This window comes from Salvelinus sp. IW2-2015, linkage group LG37 (assembly GCF_002910315.2).
Source record: "Salvelinus sp. IW2-2015 linkage group LG37, ASM291031v2, whole genome shotgun sequence".
In the NCBI taxonomy this organism is placed as follows: Eukaryota; Metazoa; Chordata; class Actinopteri; order Salmoniformes; family Salmonidae; genus Salvelinus; species Salvelinus sp. IW2-2015.
The window spans coordinates 11,617,501-11,639,019 of NC_036876.1; the positions used below are offsets into that span (position 1 = coordinate 11,617,501).

At 42.8% G+C, this 21,519-nt stretch overlaps 1 protein-coding gene across 1 annotated transcript in view; it reads right to left on the reverse strand.

Annotated features, from left to right (window-relative positions):
* LOC111960221 (solute carrier family 2, facilitated glucose transporter member 4) overlaps nucleotides 1-20,177 on the reverse strand; it is a 40,853-nt gene extending 20,676 nt beyond the window's left edge. Inside the window, exons 1-3 of the mRNA XM_023982112.2 lie at nucleotides 19,836-20,177; nucleotides 16,115-16,210; nucleotides 1,952-2,112 (exon numbers count right to left, since the gene is read on the reverse strand). Coding sequence (XP_023837880.1) covers nucleotides 1,952-2,112; nucleotides 16,115-16,210; nucleotides 19,836-19,868 — 290 coding nt within the window. The 5' untranslated portion in view covers nucleotides 19,869-20,177. The remainder of the gene's footprint in view (nucleotides 1-1,951; nucleotides 2,113-16,114; nucleotides 16,211-19,835) is intronic.
* Nucleotides 20,178-21,519: the final 1,342 nt, after the last annotated feature.

Here is a 21,519-nt window from a genome sequence, read left to right on the forward strand (position 1 = left end):
ACGTTATTCACAGCATTTATAGTGGTGGAACATCCCACATACATACCCAGTAATAATAAAATCATCATTATTACCTACAATATGGAAACTTAAAACTTTGCAAAAGGGAAATTATTTATTTTGTTTATGTTATGCAGGTATGCACACATAAACACATGTACCTGTACCCACACACACACTTGAAGAATCCTGCTGGGGAGAAATGGAAGCAAATGGGTCTTCATCCTCATCCTCAGTCTCAGACAACATTTGTGAAGAGGCCTGTGTGGCTGAGGAGGTGGATGGCTCCTCATCTTGAGGCTCCGAGATAATTTCTGAAGAAGCCTGTGTGGCTGAGGAGGTGGATCCTGGCCAGTGCCAGAGGGTTCTCCAAAATATTTCAGAAGTGCCCCTGAATTTGCATTGAAATACAGTATATGAGTCTGACACCCTAAATACATTTGTAGCACAATTAAATATACATGTCATTATGCACAATTGATCAAACTTTCAGAATAGGAACCAAATGAACCATACAACCTCCTTGGCTAATTCTTGGCATAAGACACCCCAAAAGACTCAATATATCACCAAAGATACAAAATATCAGCATAATATAGACATATTTGAAGTTAGCCTACAGCATTGGAAATTCCCCTGACTGAGCTCAGGACCTAGTCAATACAATCACAGAAAACCTTTATGATGTCACCTCAATGAAAGTTACCTAAATCAATAATGTGCTAGTTAGGTGGTAATCGTTTTTCTGCAGGCTACACACATTATCATGATGAAACTGTGTGAAATTATATCCAATGTTATGTAAGCTAGTTGGACAGAAAACGGAATATTGTCTCCCTATGTGTAATAGGTAGCCTAGTGGTTAGAGCGTTGGGCCGATAACCGAAAGATTGCTAGATCGAATCCCCGAGCTGACAAGGTAAAAATCTGTTGTTCTGCCCCTGAACAAGGCAGTTAACCCACTGTTCCTAGGCTGTCATTGTAAATAAGCATTTGTTCTTAACTGACTTGACAGGTTAAATAAATAAAATATAAAAAGAGCAAAGCAAGCAACATAGGCTAACAAACATAAGTGTTATACTAGCCTATTTCATTACATGCATAATATTATACTCATAAAGAGATGACTTAGCTGTACGTTTCTCCTCTTCTTCTTTCCTCTTTTTCCTAAACTGGGCACCTGATGGCTTAGACCTTTTCTTGTCCATTTGTGTTGATTTGGCACTTGAGCATCAACACATTACCCATCCCCCAACACTGTCAACCAAGAGTCAAGACTAAACCAATTCACCTTGGTGGAGTGCAGACTGGTTTGATATTATTCTTAATGATTTCGCACAAACCAGAAAAAAATGCAACAATATGTCTGTGAAACTATATATTATGAATGAATTGTGGTTCATTTGGTAGCATTTCGTAGTGTGACTGATTTTACTAATTGCATTAGTACTGTACAAAGTTAGAGGTGTGCTATTTGATAGATTCCCCCACTCCCCCTACCTCGGGCTTCCAGTGGGGAGACCTGAGGTCAGTCTACCCCCGCCCCCCTCCCCATCTCGTACTTCTGAAGGGAGACCTTCCCAGGCAGTAGCTCACAAACTAGAATCAGGGCGCCCACTCCGACAAGGTTAATTGACCCACAGTCCCACATGGTGACATGATATCATTAACGTGACGTGCAAACGAGCGCAAATGTCAAATTCACCATCTTGCCGCCCGCCCCCCCCGGGCGGCTGCACATGTTGCCCATACCTAAATCCGCTACTGTGCATATGCAAATGCTGTCAAATGTTTCATTCATGAAGGCAACACTGTCCAGTTAATATCCTGCAAAATCATCCTGTTGTCCCGCACTTTGAGGTTTTTAATGTGGTCACCCTAGCGTGTGCATGCATACACACGCGTGTCTGGGCGTCCGCTCTCTCGTATGTGAGTGTATCATCTCCCCTACCTGCCCAGCCATTCTGAGATGACGCCCACACAGAAGGAAGAGATCATGCCTCCTATAGAGAAGATGGCTACCGACAGTGACCACAGAGTGGTGAGTGTAGCGGTGGGAATGGGCTCTCCATACCGGTGCACCCATGTAGCATTGTAGTCCGCCTCAATGATCTGGAAAGGCAGGAGAAGAGAGATGAGTTGAGACCATGACAAGACAATGAGGAGACAGATGAGCCATCCAATAGAGCTAACATTTTTTCCTTAGTTATAGCAGGAAGACTGTAACCTGGTCCCAGATCTGTTTGTGCTGTCCTAGCATGACAGGGATCATAGGAGTTGGTAAGACAGCACAAACAGATCTGGGACCAGGCCAGGAAGACAACAATGTCAAGACAAAATTGCTTTATGAGCTTTGTTCAATTTGGTTCCGTTAATTGGAGTGTTGTGCATCCTTCCAACACCAGAGTTCTTGGTTTGATTCCCGCATGGCATGGGCCACATATACTGAATCTAGGTAAGTGTATACAAAAGTGTTACTTCCTTGAGATAAATGCTTTGGCAATGGAACAGAGAGAAATGTGCTTTGTGTGAATACTATGACAAACTGTTCTGTGAAGGCCGGGTATAACCACCACTCAATACTATGTGCTTCTTGCCAATATGGTCTATCAAAATGGTCTATCAAAATCAAAACTTCCCAATCATTAATCCCTTACCTAGAATTTAACGCAAATAGATTGTCTTTCAATGGATTGACTTTCAACGAGTAGCACAGTTGAGTCAGGTTCTTTTGGGCCTGAAGGTTTCACCTGGTGAATAGATGGCATAGGGTTCAAGGTTTTGGCTCATGTGTAAAGAGGTTCAAGGGACCAGGACTCATGACCAGAGAGTACATACCAGCGGGGGCACGTCGGTTGTAAGGCCTCTCTTGTAACACAACTCACCTGACTAACTACGTGTGTTCCTCTGTCTGACTCACTCCCTGTCTGTATCTAAATACAGATACTATCAGATTCCTAAGAATCTGCCTCAATATACACTGAACAAAAATATAAACGCAGCATGTAAAGTGTTTGTCCCATGTGTCATGAGCTGAAATAAAAGATCCCAGAAATGTTCTATACGCACAAAAAGCATATTTCTCTCAAATGTTGTGCACAAATTTGTTTAAATCCCTGTTATTGAGCATACCTCCGTTGCCAAGATAATCCATCCACCTGAGAGGTGTGGCATATAAAGAAGCTGATTAAACAGCATGATCATTATACCGGTGCACCTTGTGCTGGGGACAATAAAAGGCCACTGTAAAATGTGCAGTTTTTTCACACAACACAATGCCACAGATGTCTCAACTTTTGAGGGAGCATGCAATAGATGCTGACTGCAGGAATGTCCACCAGAGCTGTTGCCAGAGAATTTAATGTTCATTTCTCTACCATAAGCTGCCTCCAATGCTGTTTTAGAGAATTTGGCAGTACTTCCAACCGGCCTCACAACTGCAGACCACATGTATTGCATTGTGTGGGCGAGCGGTTTTCTGATATCAACGTTGTGAACAGAGTGCCCATGGTGGCGGTGGGGTTATGGTATGGGCAGACGTAAGCTATGGACAACGAACACAATTGCATTTTATCAATGGCAATTTGAATGCACATAAATACCGTGACGAGATCCTGAGGCGCATTTTGAGGACCATTTTTTGTAAGGTATCTTTGACCAACAGATGCATATCTGTATTCCCAGTCATGTGAAATCCATAGATTAGGGCCTAATTCATTTATTTCAATTGACAGATTTCCTCATATGAACTGTAACTCAGTAAAATCTTTGAAATTGTTGCATGTGGCGTTTATATTTTTGTTCAGTATATGCAGCATGAAACTGATTCTACAATTTGATATAATAAACTGTTGATATATGTACCTATATATTTTATGTATAATAGCTGATACACAGTACCCAAGCTAGCACATCAAGTTCTCAGAACCATATGTTTCTTAGAGATTGGTGAGAGCGTGGTTGTTCTATTGTTATTTTGCAAACAACCATCCCACAACTTTATAGGAATGGTGCAGGATAATTGCTTGCCTTTGGAACATTCTCAGCACATTTATAAAACATTATTTTATTGATATTTCATTACTTTAACAGAACGTTTGATTAAAAGTTCAAACATGGTTGCATTTCATTTCAATTTTGGTAACGTTCTAGGAGCTTTCTCCAACTGGTTTGACATTGGGAATGTTGTCAAATTGTTTCAAGAACGTTAAGAAACAACGTTCTTCTGTGGCAATTTCAGTACTTCAGCATAACGTTTCCTACAGGTTTCCTCGTGGTTCTATTTAAAGTCATGTTCTCAAATTGTTCCGAGAATGTTAAGACATTTTTCTATAAAAACTACAAGAACACTTTAGTAATATTCAGAGAACGCTCTGAGAATGTTATTTAAAAACGTACATTCCATTCTCAGCATCAACAAAACTCTCTCTATCCTCTATCTTGTTAAGTGTGTTCTGGTGTGTTGTCCACGCTCATTAATTGGCCACTCCTGATCTTAATTAATGAGTGCTTGTCCAGGCTGTATCACATCCGGCCGTGATTGGGAGTCCCATAGGGTGGCACACAATTGGCCCAGCGTCGTCTGGGTTTGGCCGGGGTAGGCCGTCATTGTAAATAAGAATATTTTCTTAACTGACTTGCCTAGTTAAATAAAGGTTAAATAAAAAATGTTTTAAAATGTTTTCCTTTGAAATGGTCTCTGTTTTAATACATGGCATGCTAGCCCCATAGTGGTAGCATGGGTCCAAGTTTCTTCAGCTAATCCATTCACTGTACTCCATGCCATGTGGCAAAGAGACTGGCCTTTCTGCTATCTTCAAATATGAACATGCTATCATTAATGAGATCAAGGAGAACAGAGGATTTGATGCTGATTCGATCACCCTCACATCTATCCTCCAATCACAACGATTATGCAAATATTCAAATCCTATCACTTTTTCTCTCCACAAAACACGTTGGTATCTGGTTGCTAAGCAACCGTTTTTTGTTTGTTGCTAGCTCAAGTCTAAATTAAGTAAATAAATAATTCCAACCACAAAACATCTTAGATTTGATTTTATGCCTCAAAATAGAACCTGCCTAACAGCTAAATGTTTGTTTTTGACTTTATTATAAATTCTAATTCTATTTTCCAGGCACCACATGTTGTAATGGAAAATATTATTTCCAACAACCAATAGGCAAGTTAGCTGTAAATCCAGTGTATATTGAATGTTGTAGACTGCCAAAAGGCCAGTCTCTTTGGCAATGACTGTCACGTTCTGACCTTAGTTCTTTTGTTATTTCTTTGTTTTAGTATGGTCAGGGCGTGAGTTGGGTGGGTTATCTATGTTTGTTTTTCTATGTTGGTTTTTTCGTTTGGCCTGGTATGATTCTCAATCAGAGGCAGGTGTCGTTAGTTGTCTCTGATTGAGAATCATACTTAGGTTGCCTTTTTCTACCTGGGTTTCGAGGGTGGTTATATCCGTGTCAGTGTTTGTCCCACACGGAACTGTTTCGGTTTGTATTGCACTTATTGTTTTGTTTCTGTGTTCGTTTGTATTGTAATGAAACAGGCAGGGAGCAGGTCTCGAACCCTCGACCTCCTAGCCCGAGGTCCGGCGCGCTATCGACTGTGCCGCAAAAGCATGCTCAAGCGGCAGAGTCGATTTCCGCGCTTATAAACCCAGGGTCGTTACACTACTCCCTCCTTTCAAAGAGCGCGTCCTCGCGCTAGCTTGCGACTTTACGTCTTACAGGAACGCGCTCACCGGCCAAGCACACGCACTGTCGTGGATGCGAGGTCCGATCACTTCTGACACCAGTGTAATGAAACAGGCAGGGAGCACCTCGACCTTCTAGCCCGAGGTCCGGCGCGCTATCGACTGTGCCGCAAAAGCATGCTCAAGCGGCAGAGTCGATTTCCGCGCTTATAAACCCAGGGTCGTTACAGTATTATTAAAATATATTATGGACACATACCACGCTGCGCATTGGTCTGACATTTCTTACTTCTCGTCAGAGGAGGACGAAGAAAACCGTTACAATGACAAGGAGTGGAATTCAGACTACCATCCTGGTGGCTCAGTGGACTCATTCCATGGCTAGAGAACATTAGATTACAGGTTTGAATCTCACTTATACTGTGCCACAATAAAAAATATATGTGTTTGCATTATTAATGCCTAAGGAAATACATTCCCATGTGTCCTATCTGTGCTTGGATTTCAAAACCCCAAATAAGCTAGCAGTGTTATTAAAAGTCTTGTTGAAACATTCAGTAAAAGTTTTAAGGAAGTTATTAAAAAAAATCCAAATAACCTATCATTTTGTTCTCAGAGCATTAATAAAACCTACAGGAAAACTTTCAAGGAACCAGAGTAAAACATTCTTAGAACCTCCCTGCTACCTAAAACTAAATGTTCCCAGAACTGTATACATTTTCACTTCTGTTCTCAGAATGTTTTTTAAAAATTAAGTTTAACCGGTCAGGAAACAACCAATGTGAAACCAAAAACATACGTTCTCACAACTTCCAAGAAACCAAATGTGCTTAGCTGGGTATGTTTCAATATATTTGATGTAAACTCAGAAGAAAAATAAACACTGTCAACTGTGTTTATTTTCAGCAAACTTAACATGTTTAAATATTTGTAAGAACATAAGACATAAACTGAACAACTTCCACAGACATGTGACTAACAGAAATTGAATAATGTGTCCCTGAACAAAGGGGGGGTCAAAATCAAAGTAACAGGTCAAAATCAAAGTAACAGTCAGTATCTGGTGTGGCCACCAGCATTAAGTACTGCAGTGCATCTCCTCCTCATGGACTGCACCAGATTTCCCAGTTCTTTCTGTGAGATGTTACCCCACTCTTCCACAAAGGCACCTGCAAGTTCCCAGACATTTCTGGGGGGAATGGCAATAGCCCTCACCCTCCGATCCAACAGGTCCCAGGCGTGCTCAATGGGATTGAGATCCGGGCTCTTCGCTGGCCATGGCAGAACACTGACAGTCCATGTCTGGCAGAAATCACGCACAAAACGAGCAGTACGGCTGGTGGCATTGTCATGCTGGAGGGTCATGTCTGGATGAACCTGCAGGAAGGGTACCACATGAGGGAGGAGGATGTCTTCCCTGTAACGCATAGCTTTGAGATTGCCTGCAATGATAACAAGCTCAGTCCGATGATGCTGTGACACATCGCCCCAGACCATGACGGACCATCCACCTCCAAATCGATCCCGCTCCAGAGTACAGGCCTCGTGTAACGTTCATTCCTTCGATGATAAACGCGAATCCGACCATCACTCCTGGTGAGACAAAACCGCGACTCGTCAGTGAAGAGCACTTTTTGCCAGTCCTGTCGGTCCAGCAACGGTGGGTTTGTGCCCGTAGGCGACGTTGTTGCCGGTGATGTCTGGTGACAGGCCTACAAGCCCTCAGTCCAGCCCTCAGTTACAACAGGCCTACAAGCCCTCAGTCCAGCCTCTCTCAGCCTATTGCGGACAATCTAAGCACTGATGGAGGGATTGTACGTTCCTGTGTTAACTCGGGCAGTTGTTGTTGCCATCCTGTACCTGTCCCGCAGGTGTGAGTTCGGATGTACCGATCTGTGCGGTGTTGTTAACACCGTGTCGCCACTGCGAGGACGATCAGCTGTCCGTCCTGTCTCCCTGTAGCTCTGTTTTAGGTGTCTCACAGTGCGGACATTGCAATTTATTGCCCTGGCCACATCTGCAATCCTCATACCTCCTTGCAGCATGCCTAAGGCACGTTCACGCAGATGAGCAGGGACCCTGGGCATCTTTCTTTTGGTGTTTTTCAGAGTCAGTAGAAAGGCCTCTTTAGTGTCCTACGTTTTCATAACTGTGACCATAATTGCCTACCGTCTGTAAGCTGTTAGTGTCTTAACGACCGTTCCACAGGTGCATGTTCATTAATTGTTTATGGTTCATTGAACAAGCATGGGAAACAGTGTTTAAACCCTTTACAATGAAGATCTGTGAAGTTATTTGGATTTTTACGAATTATCTTTGAAAGACAGGGTCCTGAAAAAGGGACATTTCTTTTTTCTGAGTTTATCATTGCTGATGTATGTTCCATTATATTTGATGCATGTTAGCTGATATATTCTAATATTTCTTATTTCTGTTACATCAAATATATTATAACATATATTAGCTATGTTAGCTGATATATGTTCTAATATATTTGGTGTATTTTAGCTGATATATGATCTGCTATATTTGATGTATTAGTAATTAGCTGATATATGTTCTGATATATGCCACTGCCACATCAGAACCCCATGACCACCAAACCACAACTAAAGCCCCCTTATGAGGGAGGGGCTTTACGACAGTTAATCTAAGAGATTGTCTAGATTGCAGCGGGAGCATCTAACTATATAATGTTCAGGGAGGCTGTACGTGCACTATGGTGTGTTTCTCTCCGAACGCGACACCGCCCGCCCTTGTCTGTGTCACAGCGTGAAGCCTCAACAAACCTTGTGAGTGTCGCCCTAAAAAAAGCCCAAAATAGCCCCTCTTTCCCATGGCACCAGAATCGTTGCCTTAAACCCCTCTGCCTCCGATTTCACCCGTGGCTGTTAAAGGATATCTGAGATGTGGGGGGGTGAAGTGCAGGAATGGGGGTAGATAGATGTGTGAACTGTGCAGGCTTGCGGATGGGTGAGGAGGGCGAGGAGGCAGGGTGAGGGGTGAGGTTTGGGGGTATTTTTTGGCAACGCTGTGTGTTTCCTCATGCGGCTCGTGTTGACATTACTCGGATGCTCCCCTGGCCACTCTCTCTTCTGCTCTTTCCCTCTCTTGTCTCCAATATATTTCTTCCTCCTGCTCTCTTTATCCATCTCCTATTCTGTAATAGTACATCCATCCTCACAGTCTCTCTATTCCCCCTATTATTCCCCCTATCTCCCTCTCTCTTCTATATCCCTACATGTCTTCTTTCCTCCATCGCGACATTTCATTTAGTTTGAATCCTTAATTGATTGCACTGACATTAATATGTTGCTTTTAAAATCTATAGACTCTACTTCATTGTGAACGGGACAAACCTGGTCCTGAGAAAAAAGACAACAATAGCCTGTTTCCGAAAAGGTCATATTAATAATTTATTCAAGCGCTATTCATTACATAAAGAATATCAAAGCGCTTTAAAGCAACACAAAAAAAGACAAGCAATTTAGAAATCAACAACGTCATTCATGAGATGGTAGATCATGAGAGGGTTGGAAAGTTCATGGCTTGAGTGACCATTGGAGGGAGGTGGTCAAATGAGATGAACAATTAATTATTTAAAAAAATAATTTCATGCAATTCTACTCATTTTACTCTTCCCTCACCCTTGACCCATCCCCCTCTACTTTCTTCACAGCCTCAGCATACGACACCTTCTGCACTACTCTGACTCTGGCCACTTCAACCTGCCTCTCTCGTACCGGACACTTCTGATCCCCAGCAACATGGTCACCCCTACAGTTAACCCACACAACCTTATCCACTGAAACTACACAATCTTCTGTCCCTTGCCTTCCTGCACACTTCCCACATCTTGGAATCTCCTTCCTACACACTGACATGACCATAAACATGGCACCTTAAACAACACAGTGGATTCAGCACAAAAGCTCTAATAGGATAACTGATATATCCTAACATAACTTTAATTAATCAGTTGGATGGGCATTTGATTTCTATAGGCGGCAAGTTTTTTTCTCACGGGACCTCCTGTTGCAGCAAACCGCTCGCCCACAAGACACCGGACACGCTGTCTGCTATCTGATCTGCCCGGTACAGTTGAAACCGGGATTCACTTTTCCAGTGTGCCACTGGCCATCGAAAGTGAGTATTTGCCCACTGAAGTCAGTTACAACGCTGAACTACAGTCAGGTCAAGACCCTGGTGAGGACGACGAGCACACAGTGCATTCGGAAAGTATTCAGACCCCTTGACTTTTTCCACATTTTGTTACGTTACAGCCTTATTCTAAAATTGAAAATAAATGAAAACAAATGTTATTTATCACATGCTCCGAATACAACAGGTGTAGACCTTTGTCTTGCTCACATTGAGGGAGAGGTTGTTGTCCTGGCACCACACTGCCAGGTCTATGACCTCCTCCCTATAGGCTGTCTCATTGTTGTCGCTGATCAGGCCTACCACTGTGTCATCAGCAAACTTAATGACGGTGTTGGAGTCGTGTTTGACCACGCAGTCGTGGATGAACAGGAAGTACAGGAGGGGACTAAGCACGCACCCCTGAGGGGCGCCAGTGTTGCGGATCAGCGTGGCAGATGTGTTGTTGCCTACCCTTACCACCTGGGGGAGGCCCGTCAAGAAGTCCAGGATCCAATTGCAGAGAGATGTGTTTAGTCCCAGGGTCCTTAGCTTAGTGATGAGCTTTGTGGGCACTATGGTGTTGAATGCTGAGCTGAAGTCAATGAACACCATTCTTACATAGGTGTTCCTTTTGTCCAGGTGGGAAAGGGCAGAGTTGAGTGCGATTGAGAATGCGTCATCTGTGGATCTGTTGGGGCGGTATGTGAATTGGAGTGGGTCTAGGGTTTCCGGGATGATGGTGTTTCTTATAAGCGTCCGGATTAGTGTTCCGCTCCTTGAAAGAGGCAGCTCTAGCCTTTAGCTCGGTGCGGTTCACTGTAATCCATGGCTTCTGGTTGGGATATGTCTGTATGGTCACTGTGAGGACAACGTCATCGATACACTTATTGATAAAGCCGGCGACTGAGGTGGTATACTCCTCAATGCCATTGGATGAATCCCGGAAAAAAATCCAGTCTGTGCTAGCAAAACAGTCCTGTAGCGTAGCATGCGCGTCATCTGACCACTTCCGTATTGAGCGAGTCACTGGTACTTCCTGCTTTAGTTTTTGCTTGTACGCAGGAATCAGGAGGATAGAATTATGGTCAGATTTGCCAAATGGAGGGCGAGGGAGAGCTTTGTATGTGTCTCTGTGTGTGGAGTAAAGGTGGCCTAGAGTTTTTTCCCCCTTTAGTTGCACATGTGACATGCTGGTCGAAATTTGGTAAAATGGATTTAAGTTTTCTTGCATTAAAGTCCCCGGCCACTAGGCGCGCCGCTACTAGATGTGCATTTTCTTGTTTGCTTATGGCCTTATACAGCTCGTTGAGTGTGGTCTTAGTGCCAGCATTGGTTTGTGGTGGTAAATAGACAGTTTCGAATAATATAGATGACAACTCTCTTGGTAGATAGTGTGGTCTACAGCTTATCATGAGGTACTCTACCTCAGGCGAGCAATACCTTGAGACTTCTTTAAAATTAGAAATCGCGGACCAGCTGTTATTTACAAATAGACACACATCCCACCCCTCGTCTTACCAGACATAGCTTCTCTGTCCTGCCGATGCACGGAATACCCAGCCAGCTCTATAGCATCCGTTCAGCCACGACTCAATGAAACATAAGATATTATAGTTTTTAATGTCCCGTTGGTAGGATAGTCTTAATCGTAGATCATCCATTCTATTTTCCAGTGATTGCACGTTGGCCAATAGTACGGATGGTAGTGGCGGTTTACTCATACATTCAGACCCTTTACTCAGTACTTTGTTGAAGCACCTTTGGCAGGGATTACAGCCTAGAGTCTTCTTGGGTATGAATTTGGGGAGTTTCACCCATTCTTCTCTGCACAGCTATTTTCAGGTCTCTCCAGAGATGTTCGATCGGGTTCAAGTCGGGCTCTGGCTGGGCCACACAAGGACATTCAGAGACTTCTCTCGAAGGCACTCCTGCATTGACTTGGCTGTGTGCTTAGGGTCACTGTCCTGTTGGAAGGTGAACCTTCGCCCTAGTCTGAGGTCCTGTGTGTTCTGGACCAGGTTTTCATCAAGGATCTCTTCGTACTTTGCTCCGTTCATCTTTCACTCGATCCTGACTAGTCTCCCAGTCACTGCAGCTGAAAAACATCCCCACAGCACCACCATGCTTCACCTTAGTGATGGTGCCAGGTTTCCTCCAGACATGACGCTTAGCATTCAGGCCAAAAAGTTAAATCTTAGTTTCAACAGACCAAAGAATCTTGTTTCTCATGGTATGAGTCCTTTAGGTGCCTTTTGGCAAAATCCAAGCGGGCTGTCATGTGCCTTTTACTGAGGGGTGGCTTCCATCTGGCCACTCTACCATAAAGGCGTGATTGGTGGAGTGCTGCAGAGATGGCTCTCCCATCTCCACAGAGGAACTCTAGAGCTCCGTCAGGGTGACCATTGGGTTCTTGGTTACTTCCCTCCAATGAAGTTGCAGAAACATGTCAAGGATGGTCAATGGAAACAGGATGCGCCTGAGCTCAATTTCGAGTCTCATAGCAAAGGATCTGAAGACTTATGTAAATAAGGTATTTCTGTTTTTTATTTATAATACATTTGCACAAATTTCTAAAAACCTGTTTTTGATTCCTCATTATGGGTTATTGTGTGTAGATTGATGAGATTATTATTATTTTTTAATCAATTTTAGAATAAGGCCGTAATTTAACAAAATGTGGAAAAAGTTAAGGGATATGAATACTTTCCGAATGCACTGTTTGTAGCCCATGTATCTGATGCTGTCTGTCCAAAAAAAAGTATGATATGCCATACTCCTTTTTGTCTAGACAGCATCAGATACATGGTCTACACATACTGAGGCAGAGGAGCGCTGATCCCCTCGCTCGGATGCTTTATCTGAGATTGATGCTTCTTTCTGTCGGCGCGAGTCTCGGTCAAATAAATGATCAATATTTCAATTTTTCGACCTCATGGTGCCATGGCAACAGTATGCATGTTTTAGTCATCCTAAAGCTATTAATTCCCAGATCAGCTCTTAAATTCCCAGATCAGCTCGTATGTGATAACTTTTTAGTTCCTTAAATGTGCTGAGAATGTTCCAAAGCCAAGCGACTATCATGCACCATTCCCAGAAAGTTGAGGGAACGTTTTATTCAAAACCACCATAGGACAACCACACTCTCACAAAGTTCTAAGAAATATATGCTTCTCAGAACATTATGTGCTAGCTGGGTTGTTCATGCAGGAGCTACAGACTCCAGTAGAAAGAGCTTAGCCAACTGTCTTCCATGATGAAAAGGCAAGATGGAGCTAACAGATATGGCAGCTCTGCTTCTAGTTCCTAAGCAACTTTGCAGTATTTAGTTATTTCTTACATTATTAGCCCAGAATTGTTTTTTTATTTTTTTATATTACTCGCTAATGTTCAGTCTCTGGATAATAAAGTAGACGAGCTCAGGGCTAGGATCTCCTTCCAGAGAGACATCAGGGATTGTAACATACTCTGTTTCACGGAAACATTGTTCTCTCGGTATATAATGTCCCAGTTCATACTGCCAGCTGGGTTCTCAGTACATCGCACAGATATGAATAAAGAACTCTCCGGGAAGAAGAAAGGCGGGGGTGTATGTTTCATAATTAACTACTCATGGTGTGATTGTGATAACATACAGAAACTCAAGTCCTTTTGTTCACCCGACCTAGAATACCTCACAATCAAATGCCGACCATATTTTTACCTCCCAAGATAATTCTCTTATAGTCACAGCTTGTATATACCCCCTCAAGCCGATACCACAACGGCCCTCAAAGAACTACACTGGACTTTATGCAAACTGGAAACCACATATCCTGAGGACGCATTTATTGTAGCTGGGGATTTTAACAAAGCTAATTTGAGGAAAACGCTACCGAAGATCTATCAACACATTGATGGTAGTACTCGAATAACATTGACAAATACACAGACACGGTGACTGAGTTAATTAGGAAGTGTATAGGAGATGTTGTACCCACTGTGACTATTAAAACCTACCCAAACCAGAAACCGTGGATAGATGGCAACATTCACGCAAAACTGAAAGCGTGAACCACAGCATTTAACCATGGCAAGGTGACTGGGAATATGGCAGAATACAAACAGAGTAGTTATTCCCTCCATAAGGCAATCAAACAGACAAAATGTCAGTACAGAGACAAAGTGTAGTCACAATTCAAAGGCTCAGACACAAGACGTATGTGGCAGGGTCTACAGACAATCACGGACTACAGAGAGAAAACCAGCTACTTCGCGGATACCGACGTTTTGCTTCCGGACAAGCTAAACACCTTCTTTGCCCACTTTGAGGATAACATAGTGCCACCGACGTGGCCCACTACCAAGGACTGTGTGTTCTCCTTCTCGGTAGCCGTCTTGAGTAAGACGTTAAAGCTTGTTAACCCTCCCAAAGCTGCTAGCCCAGACGGCATCCCTAGCCGCGTCCTCAGACAATGCTCAGACCAGCTGGCTGGAGTGTTTACGGACATATTCAATCTTTCCCTATCCCAATCTGCTGTCCCCACTTGCTTCAAGATGTCCACCATTGTTCCTGTACCCAAGAAAGCAAAGGTAACTGAACTAAATTACTATTGCCCCGTAACACTCACTTCTGTCATCATGAAGTGCTGTGAGAGGCTAGTTAAGGATCATATCACCTCTACCTTACCTGACATCCTAGACCCATTTCAATTTGCTTACCGCCCTAATAGATCCACAGACGATGATCGCCATCGGGCTGCACACTGCGCTATTCCATCTGGACAAGAGGAATACCTATGTAAGAATGCTGTTCATTGACTATAGCTTAGCATTCAACACCATAGTATCCTCCAAACTCATCATTAAGCTCGGGGCCCTGGGTCTGAACCTCGCCCTGTGATGGGCCGCCCCCAGGTGGTGATGGTAGGAAAGAACACCTCCACTTCACTGATCCTCAACACAGGGGCCCCACAAGGGTGTGTGCTCAGCCCCCTCCTGTACTCCATGTTCGCCCATGACTGCAAAGCCACGCATGCTCAATCAATCATCAAGTTTGCAGACGGCACAACAGTAGTAGGCCTGGTTACCAACAATGACGAGACAGCCTACAAGGAGGAGGTGAGGGCCCTGGGAGTGTGGTGCCAGGAAAATAACCTCTCACTCAATGTAAACAAAACAAAGCAGCTGATCGTGGACTTCAGGAAACAGCAAAAGGAGCACGCCACTATCCACATCGACGGGACCACAGTGGAGAAGGTGGAAAGCTTCAAGTTCCTCGGCGTAAACATCACTGACAATCTGAAATGGCTAACCCACACAGACAGTGTGGTGAAGGCGCAACCTCAGGAGACTGAAGAAAATTTGCCTTGGCCCCTAAAACCCTAACAAACCTTTACAGTTGCACAATTGAGAGCATCCTTTCGGGCTGTATCACCGCCTGGTACGGCAACTGCACCGCCCACAAACACAGTGCTCTCCAGAGGGTGGTGCGGTGTGCCCAACACATCACCGGGGGCAAACTACCTGCTCTCCAGGACACCTACAGCACCCGATGTCACAGGAAGATCATCAAGGACATCAACCACCCGGGACACGGCCTGTTCACCCCGCTATCATCTAGAAGTCGAGGTCAGTACATGTGCATCAAAGCTGGGACCGAGAGACTGAAAAACAGCTTCTATCTCAAGGCTATCAGACTGTTAAATCGACATCACTAGTCGGCTTCCTCCCGGTTACGCAACCCTTCACCTTAGAGGCTGCTGCCCTATATAAATTACATGGAATCACTGGCCACTTTTATAATGGAACACTAGTCATTTTAATAATGTTTAAATAATGTTTACATACTGCTTTACTCATCTCATATGTATATACTGTATTCTATTCTACTGTATTTTAGTCAATGCCACTCCAACATTGCTTGATCTAATATTTATATATTTCTTAATTCCATTCTTTAACTTTTAGATGTCTGTGTATTGTTGTGATTGTTAGATACTACTGCACTGTTGGAGCTAGGAACACAAGCATTTCGCATGTGTATGTCACCAATAACATTTGATTTGATACCAAACATGCCCCCTGACAACATTCTAATTGGGATTCTATTAGAATTTAACGGTCTTGAATGTACTGTAACTTTTGGTGCCAAAGTGGGCCTGATTTTGCCAGAATCTGTATATCTATGGCACTGGTTAAAGGGAAAACTAGTATGGTTCTGGAGATAATAAATATGAGGTTAAAAAGTGGTGGAATTCCCCTTTAATGAAATTGCAAGTTGGTCTTACCTTCTGAGGTGCATTGATGACGCCGATATTGTATCCAAACTGAAAGGAGCCCAATACAGCAGTGAACACTGAGAGAGCAAGGGTTCCAGTCACTGTCTGTAGTGGACACACACAAGAGGAAGACAACACCTCTGTTATTATGGTGAAATTGTGTGGTTGCTTGCAGAGCCATATATTTAGATTTAAATATGTGTCTCTGGTTGTTCATAAAGGGAAACAAGCACTGTGGGATTGTGCCCATTGGAGCGGGATATAGAGCGGATGGATAACCTAGAAAGGCATGGTTTGTTGCAAAAACAACCTAACCCCCCCCAGACACACACGCAACAGCCTCTCTAATATCCACTATTTATAACTGTGATACCAATGAGAAAGGATCTTTCTAGCTGTGTCCAGGACTTAACTGTGTATCGTGTGATTGGGTGACTGAACGCTGAGTTCCATCCTAGTTCCCGTCTAGGTTGAAGATGACAATATATATACAGTATATAAAGCCCACAGGCACCTGTTGCCATGGTGACTGACAGCTTGGGGCTCTGGGAGAGACTGACCAGGCTTTCCTAGGGCTTACATCTGTTTACCTTCAACACAGCAAGCTGACTGGCTCCAGCAGCCATCCCAACATACCACTGAATTCACAATAGTTAAACATGACTGGCTCCAGCAGCCATCCCAACATACCACTGAATTCACAATAGTTAAACATGGCCTGTAATGCACAGTTACTTAGTTCTTATCCGATATTAACTAGATAGGGTTAACAGTTTTCTTCTCCAAAAATGTTATCAATATGTTATGTTATTAATGAAAACATATACATGGTGTTCACTGTTATGTTTTATCTAAACTATACAAGACTGTGCAAAGCATTTCCCCTCTGAGGACATCATTCTATTCTATTCTGAAAAATTGTAGAATGGTCCATTAATAAATGTCCCAATGTGTGTGCATATTACATTAGAATCCTACACCTGGTTGAGTTTGTGTCGGAGGTGTGTCTGTCTGTGTTGCTGTGACATGATGACCTTGCAGTGTTGAGTACCCAGACAGGGTGTGTTTTGTCAACATAAAAGCAAAACAAAGGTAAAGTGTGTGCATGTGTTTGTCTAAGCAGTGGCGTAAAGCAACAAAGTAAAAATACTTTGAAGTACTTAAGTTGTTTTTTGGAGTATCTGTACTTTACTTCTTATATTTTTGACTACTTTTACTTTTACTCCACTACATTCCTAAAGAAAATATGTACTTTTTACTCCCATATAGTTTCCCTGACACCAAAAAGTACTTGTTACATTTTGAATGCTTAGCAGGACAGGAAAATGGTACAATTTACACACTTATCAAGAGAGAACATGTGGTCATCCCTACTGCCTCTGATCTGGCGGACTAACTTAACACAAATGCTTAGTTTGTAAATGATTTCTGAGTGTGGCTCTGGCTATTCGTAAATAAAAAAGTAAATTGTGCAGTCTGGTTTGCTTAATATATTGAATTGATTTATAGTATTTACTTTCACTTTTGATACTTAAGTATATTTTAACAATTCCATTTGCTTTTGATACTTAAGTACATTTAAAACCAAATAATTTTTTACTTTTACTCAAGTAGTATTTTACTGGGTGACTTTGCACTCTACTTGAGTCATTTTCTATTTAGTTTACTTTTCCTCAAGTATGACAATTGGGTACTTTTTCAGCCACTGTGTGTGTGTGTGTTAGTGTTTGTGTTAAAAAGGCCCTTATAGACCATGATTGACCTGCCAATGAACCAATCCCTGCTCCCGTGTGTCCTCTAATTACCTTGCTGGGGCCCGCCTACTGTGCGTGGCTAATCTGATAAAGTGAGGGATATGGTGTTTGTACTTGTTTGTGCGCTAGGCTAATAATTTGGTAACATGACCTGCCTAGCCTGCTACATGTTTGTAGCCCACTGCGAATCATAATGATGACTACATGGGGGCTGTTCAGTCTGATGCCATTGTCTCACACTTTGGCTCTAATTGTGCAGATATAGTGCATAATTAACTGGTATAATTGTATGCTACAATGATGGTGCCTTTCCCACATGTTGGTTATTTCCAGGCCCAGTGCTTGATCTGAGTCATATAGCATACCTGGCTAATGCTAGCTTCAGACTCTACCTGGGTCTGTTTACGATTTAACCATAATGTTTTGTGATTCAGGCACTGCAATATTATGCATGTTTTATCTTTACAGTGTGCAATTGAGAACATTATTTAGTTTAACTTGTGATACAGTAGTGAGTATACATGTAAGCCTAATTGCCTTGTATAGCCTAACTTTTGATGTTTCATTTAGATTTCCATTTCTCTTTCCTCCTAGAAACCACACACCCTGTTGAATAAGTACCCAAAGTGAAATGGAGTGCCTTGTGGTGACAAAAAAATCTGTCCTGACAGCCTTTGGCTCTGTTGCCCGACATCCCTGTGGTCCTTCACACATCCCTGAATCTAGTGTTTAGTAGAGGTTGTCCAGACACGTCCTGTTTTTTTGTGTGCCCGAGAGACCCACATTGTACAAAAAAAAGAACCTAAGGGTCGTGTTCCATTTCACGTCATAGAATGGGCTTTACAACATTTCAACTGTAGCCTGCATATGTAGAACATGTTGGGAAATACATATTGGGAAAGAAATGGGCTGATGTTAAGACATTGTTTTCATTGTCTCCAATTCTCTGAAGTGCATTTTCTTGATGTTCTTTTCTATTTTGCCACAAACTATGAGCAGGAAGAAAAATACAAAGATGCTGCAATTCTAATTATATTCTTGAATATATGTACTAGTTTAATAGTGTTTTTAGTATGAGCTGTGGTATGTAACACAAACCGGTGGGACTGGGTCACCTACCAACCCATATGCATCTCAGCCCTGACCTGTAAGCCGGTATCTCCTGGTCAAGGTCACTATAGGACAAATAAGGGCTCACATATTTTGACAATCTTCCTGAAAGTAGAACGTTTGTTAGAGCCATATATTTAGAGGGTCTGGCCTACTTTTAGAATGTGAAAGTCTAATTTTAGACATTCAGTTACATAGCATTATTTAAATATTCCCCATGTAACGTTATTGGGGTTCTAAATGTAAATGCTCACAATGCCGATTCTGATGGATGAATAGCAATTGCTATAATTATTCTAAAAGCACGTTTCATTCGCGAAAATTAGTTTAGATTTTTAATATTCCATATCTCACTGACACTTGTCTGTATTCTGATTTCACATCTCAACATTTCACAGCTGCAAAGTGGTATTAGGCTAAAGTTAGTCACCATTTCCTCAGATTACATAAATTTTTCAAAGGCGTTCATATGAACCAGTCATTTCGTCAGGTGTGGAAGAGTCATCCCTCGCCTGAGATAAGAAAGTGAAAGGGGATGAGAACGAAGAGATAAAGAGGCAACTTTTAGCTGGGTGGAGATATCAATTAGCCTATTGTAAAAGTTCTTAATGGATCTCTAAAACATGGATTACAAAATGTAGACAATGTATGTATTTAAAGGATATTTATACTTTAATAGACTTTTTATAAACAAAATATACATTTTCATTCACACATGCAGAGACATGGGTTAGGCTGCTGAAAATCGGTCTCAATAGGCTATAACTTATGCGTAAATTCTACTTCATGCATCAGAGGCTACTCGTTGTTAGTGAGCATGAAAACATTTCATATTTTCTTATCAAAACGAGTAATGTTGACAATACCTCCACTCCAAGTTGCTGAAACCCAGGCGGCATGGCTTTGACCGCGCGAGACACCAATTACAGTCCGTGACAGTTGTCCCGCTCCCCCACGCGCACTCCCAACTGGACACGACGTGAAAAACCTCACTTGGAATATAGACAATAAGCCTGGCACTTGTATTAAATGTTGACCGGTAAAGTCAAATCCAAGACAAGGATTGAAACACAAGTGAAAAGCGACAAAGTTGCAATAGTTCAAAAGTTTTAACTCTGCGTCTCCTCGCTTTGAAGTTTGTGGCGAGTCCGGGTCTACCTTGGATAGAATGACATTGGCGCACACCTCTCTTGGTATTTTCTAAATGAGAGAGGGAGGGGTGACTGGAGGGAGTTTCAGCCGTCACAGAGGTCGTCTTTTGCGGCAAGATGAAAGCAGGAGCTGTATTGACCTTATTCACCATTGGCTGAAGTCAAGAGGAGTGTTATCTGTACACAGAACGGCCACTGTGATTCCTACTAGGTTTGCACTGTGGCCCTTTCAGATTCCATAAGTCGCCTTTTAAATATTGGACACATGTAAGTATGTGAAAAAGGACCAATCATGTGATGAATCATGCAGTTGTTAAAAGCACTATAAAAAGTGCAGTAGGCTAGTTGGTCTAATTTTTAAGTATTCCCTCACTCTTATTAAACCTTATGTGACGTTTTGCACCACCAAGAAGAGTGGTTACAATTGGATGAAATGCAATTGAAGAGGATATTTCATTTTATTGATTAGATTGATACCTGGCAGAAAAAATGTAAATCTATGAAAAAGGGACTGCCCAGATTTGTTGGCCACTGCGCTGCAGGGAATTACCTGCAAAGGTTGAACGCCTGGACTGTTGGAGATGATATGGAACTCAAGCCAATGTCCATCACCACCAATCTGGACTTATGACTCAACACTTCTTCCGGACAGCCTGGGGCTTGTCTGCATTGGACTGGCTCCCATTGTCTGTCTTTTCTGTGGTCCTAAATTCTTTTGCTGTTTTAGAACACATGCCAAAGGGGTCATGCTCCCCACCAGTACACTGCAGCGAGCTCACCCCATCCACTACAACCCCACCCCCCAAAATATGAATTCCCAAGGCAACAGGTGGGCCCTAAATTGGGAACATACCACTTTGGGACATACCACTTGGGGACAGCAAGCAGGTGTGGATTAGGAGGTGTGCCTCAGAAGGGGTGGTGAGGGGCAAGGTAAGACCTGCCAAAAACACAATGGAAAAATGTCTGGTCTAGACACAATCCAACTTGCGCTCTCCCTCACCCCCTGTGAACACACCCCCAACTCACACCACTCTCTCTTCCTCCTCACCCCTCCCCTCCCTCCATTCATCCCTCCCTCTCTCCATTTATCTACTCTGATCTAAGGCACAGATTGAGAAAGAGGGGCTGAACCTGACACCACCTTCCAAAGCCAGGGCCCCAGGCCAGTGAGTCATGTGTATGGCCCACACTAAATGAGGAAGAAACTCTATACCAGGAGAACAGTGGCCCAAGGACTCCAAACCACTAGACCACATAGCATGAGGGTATTAGGCATCCATGGACAGACACGCTGATGTATAATACCTGTTAAAACCAACTGAACTAGCCCAAACAAAGAGAAACTCTAGTTGTGAGTGTCAAAAATATATAGGGGGATGATGCACACACATATACA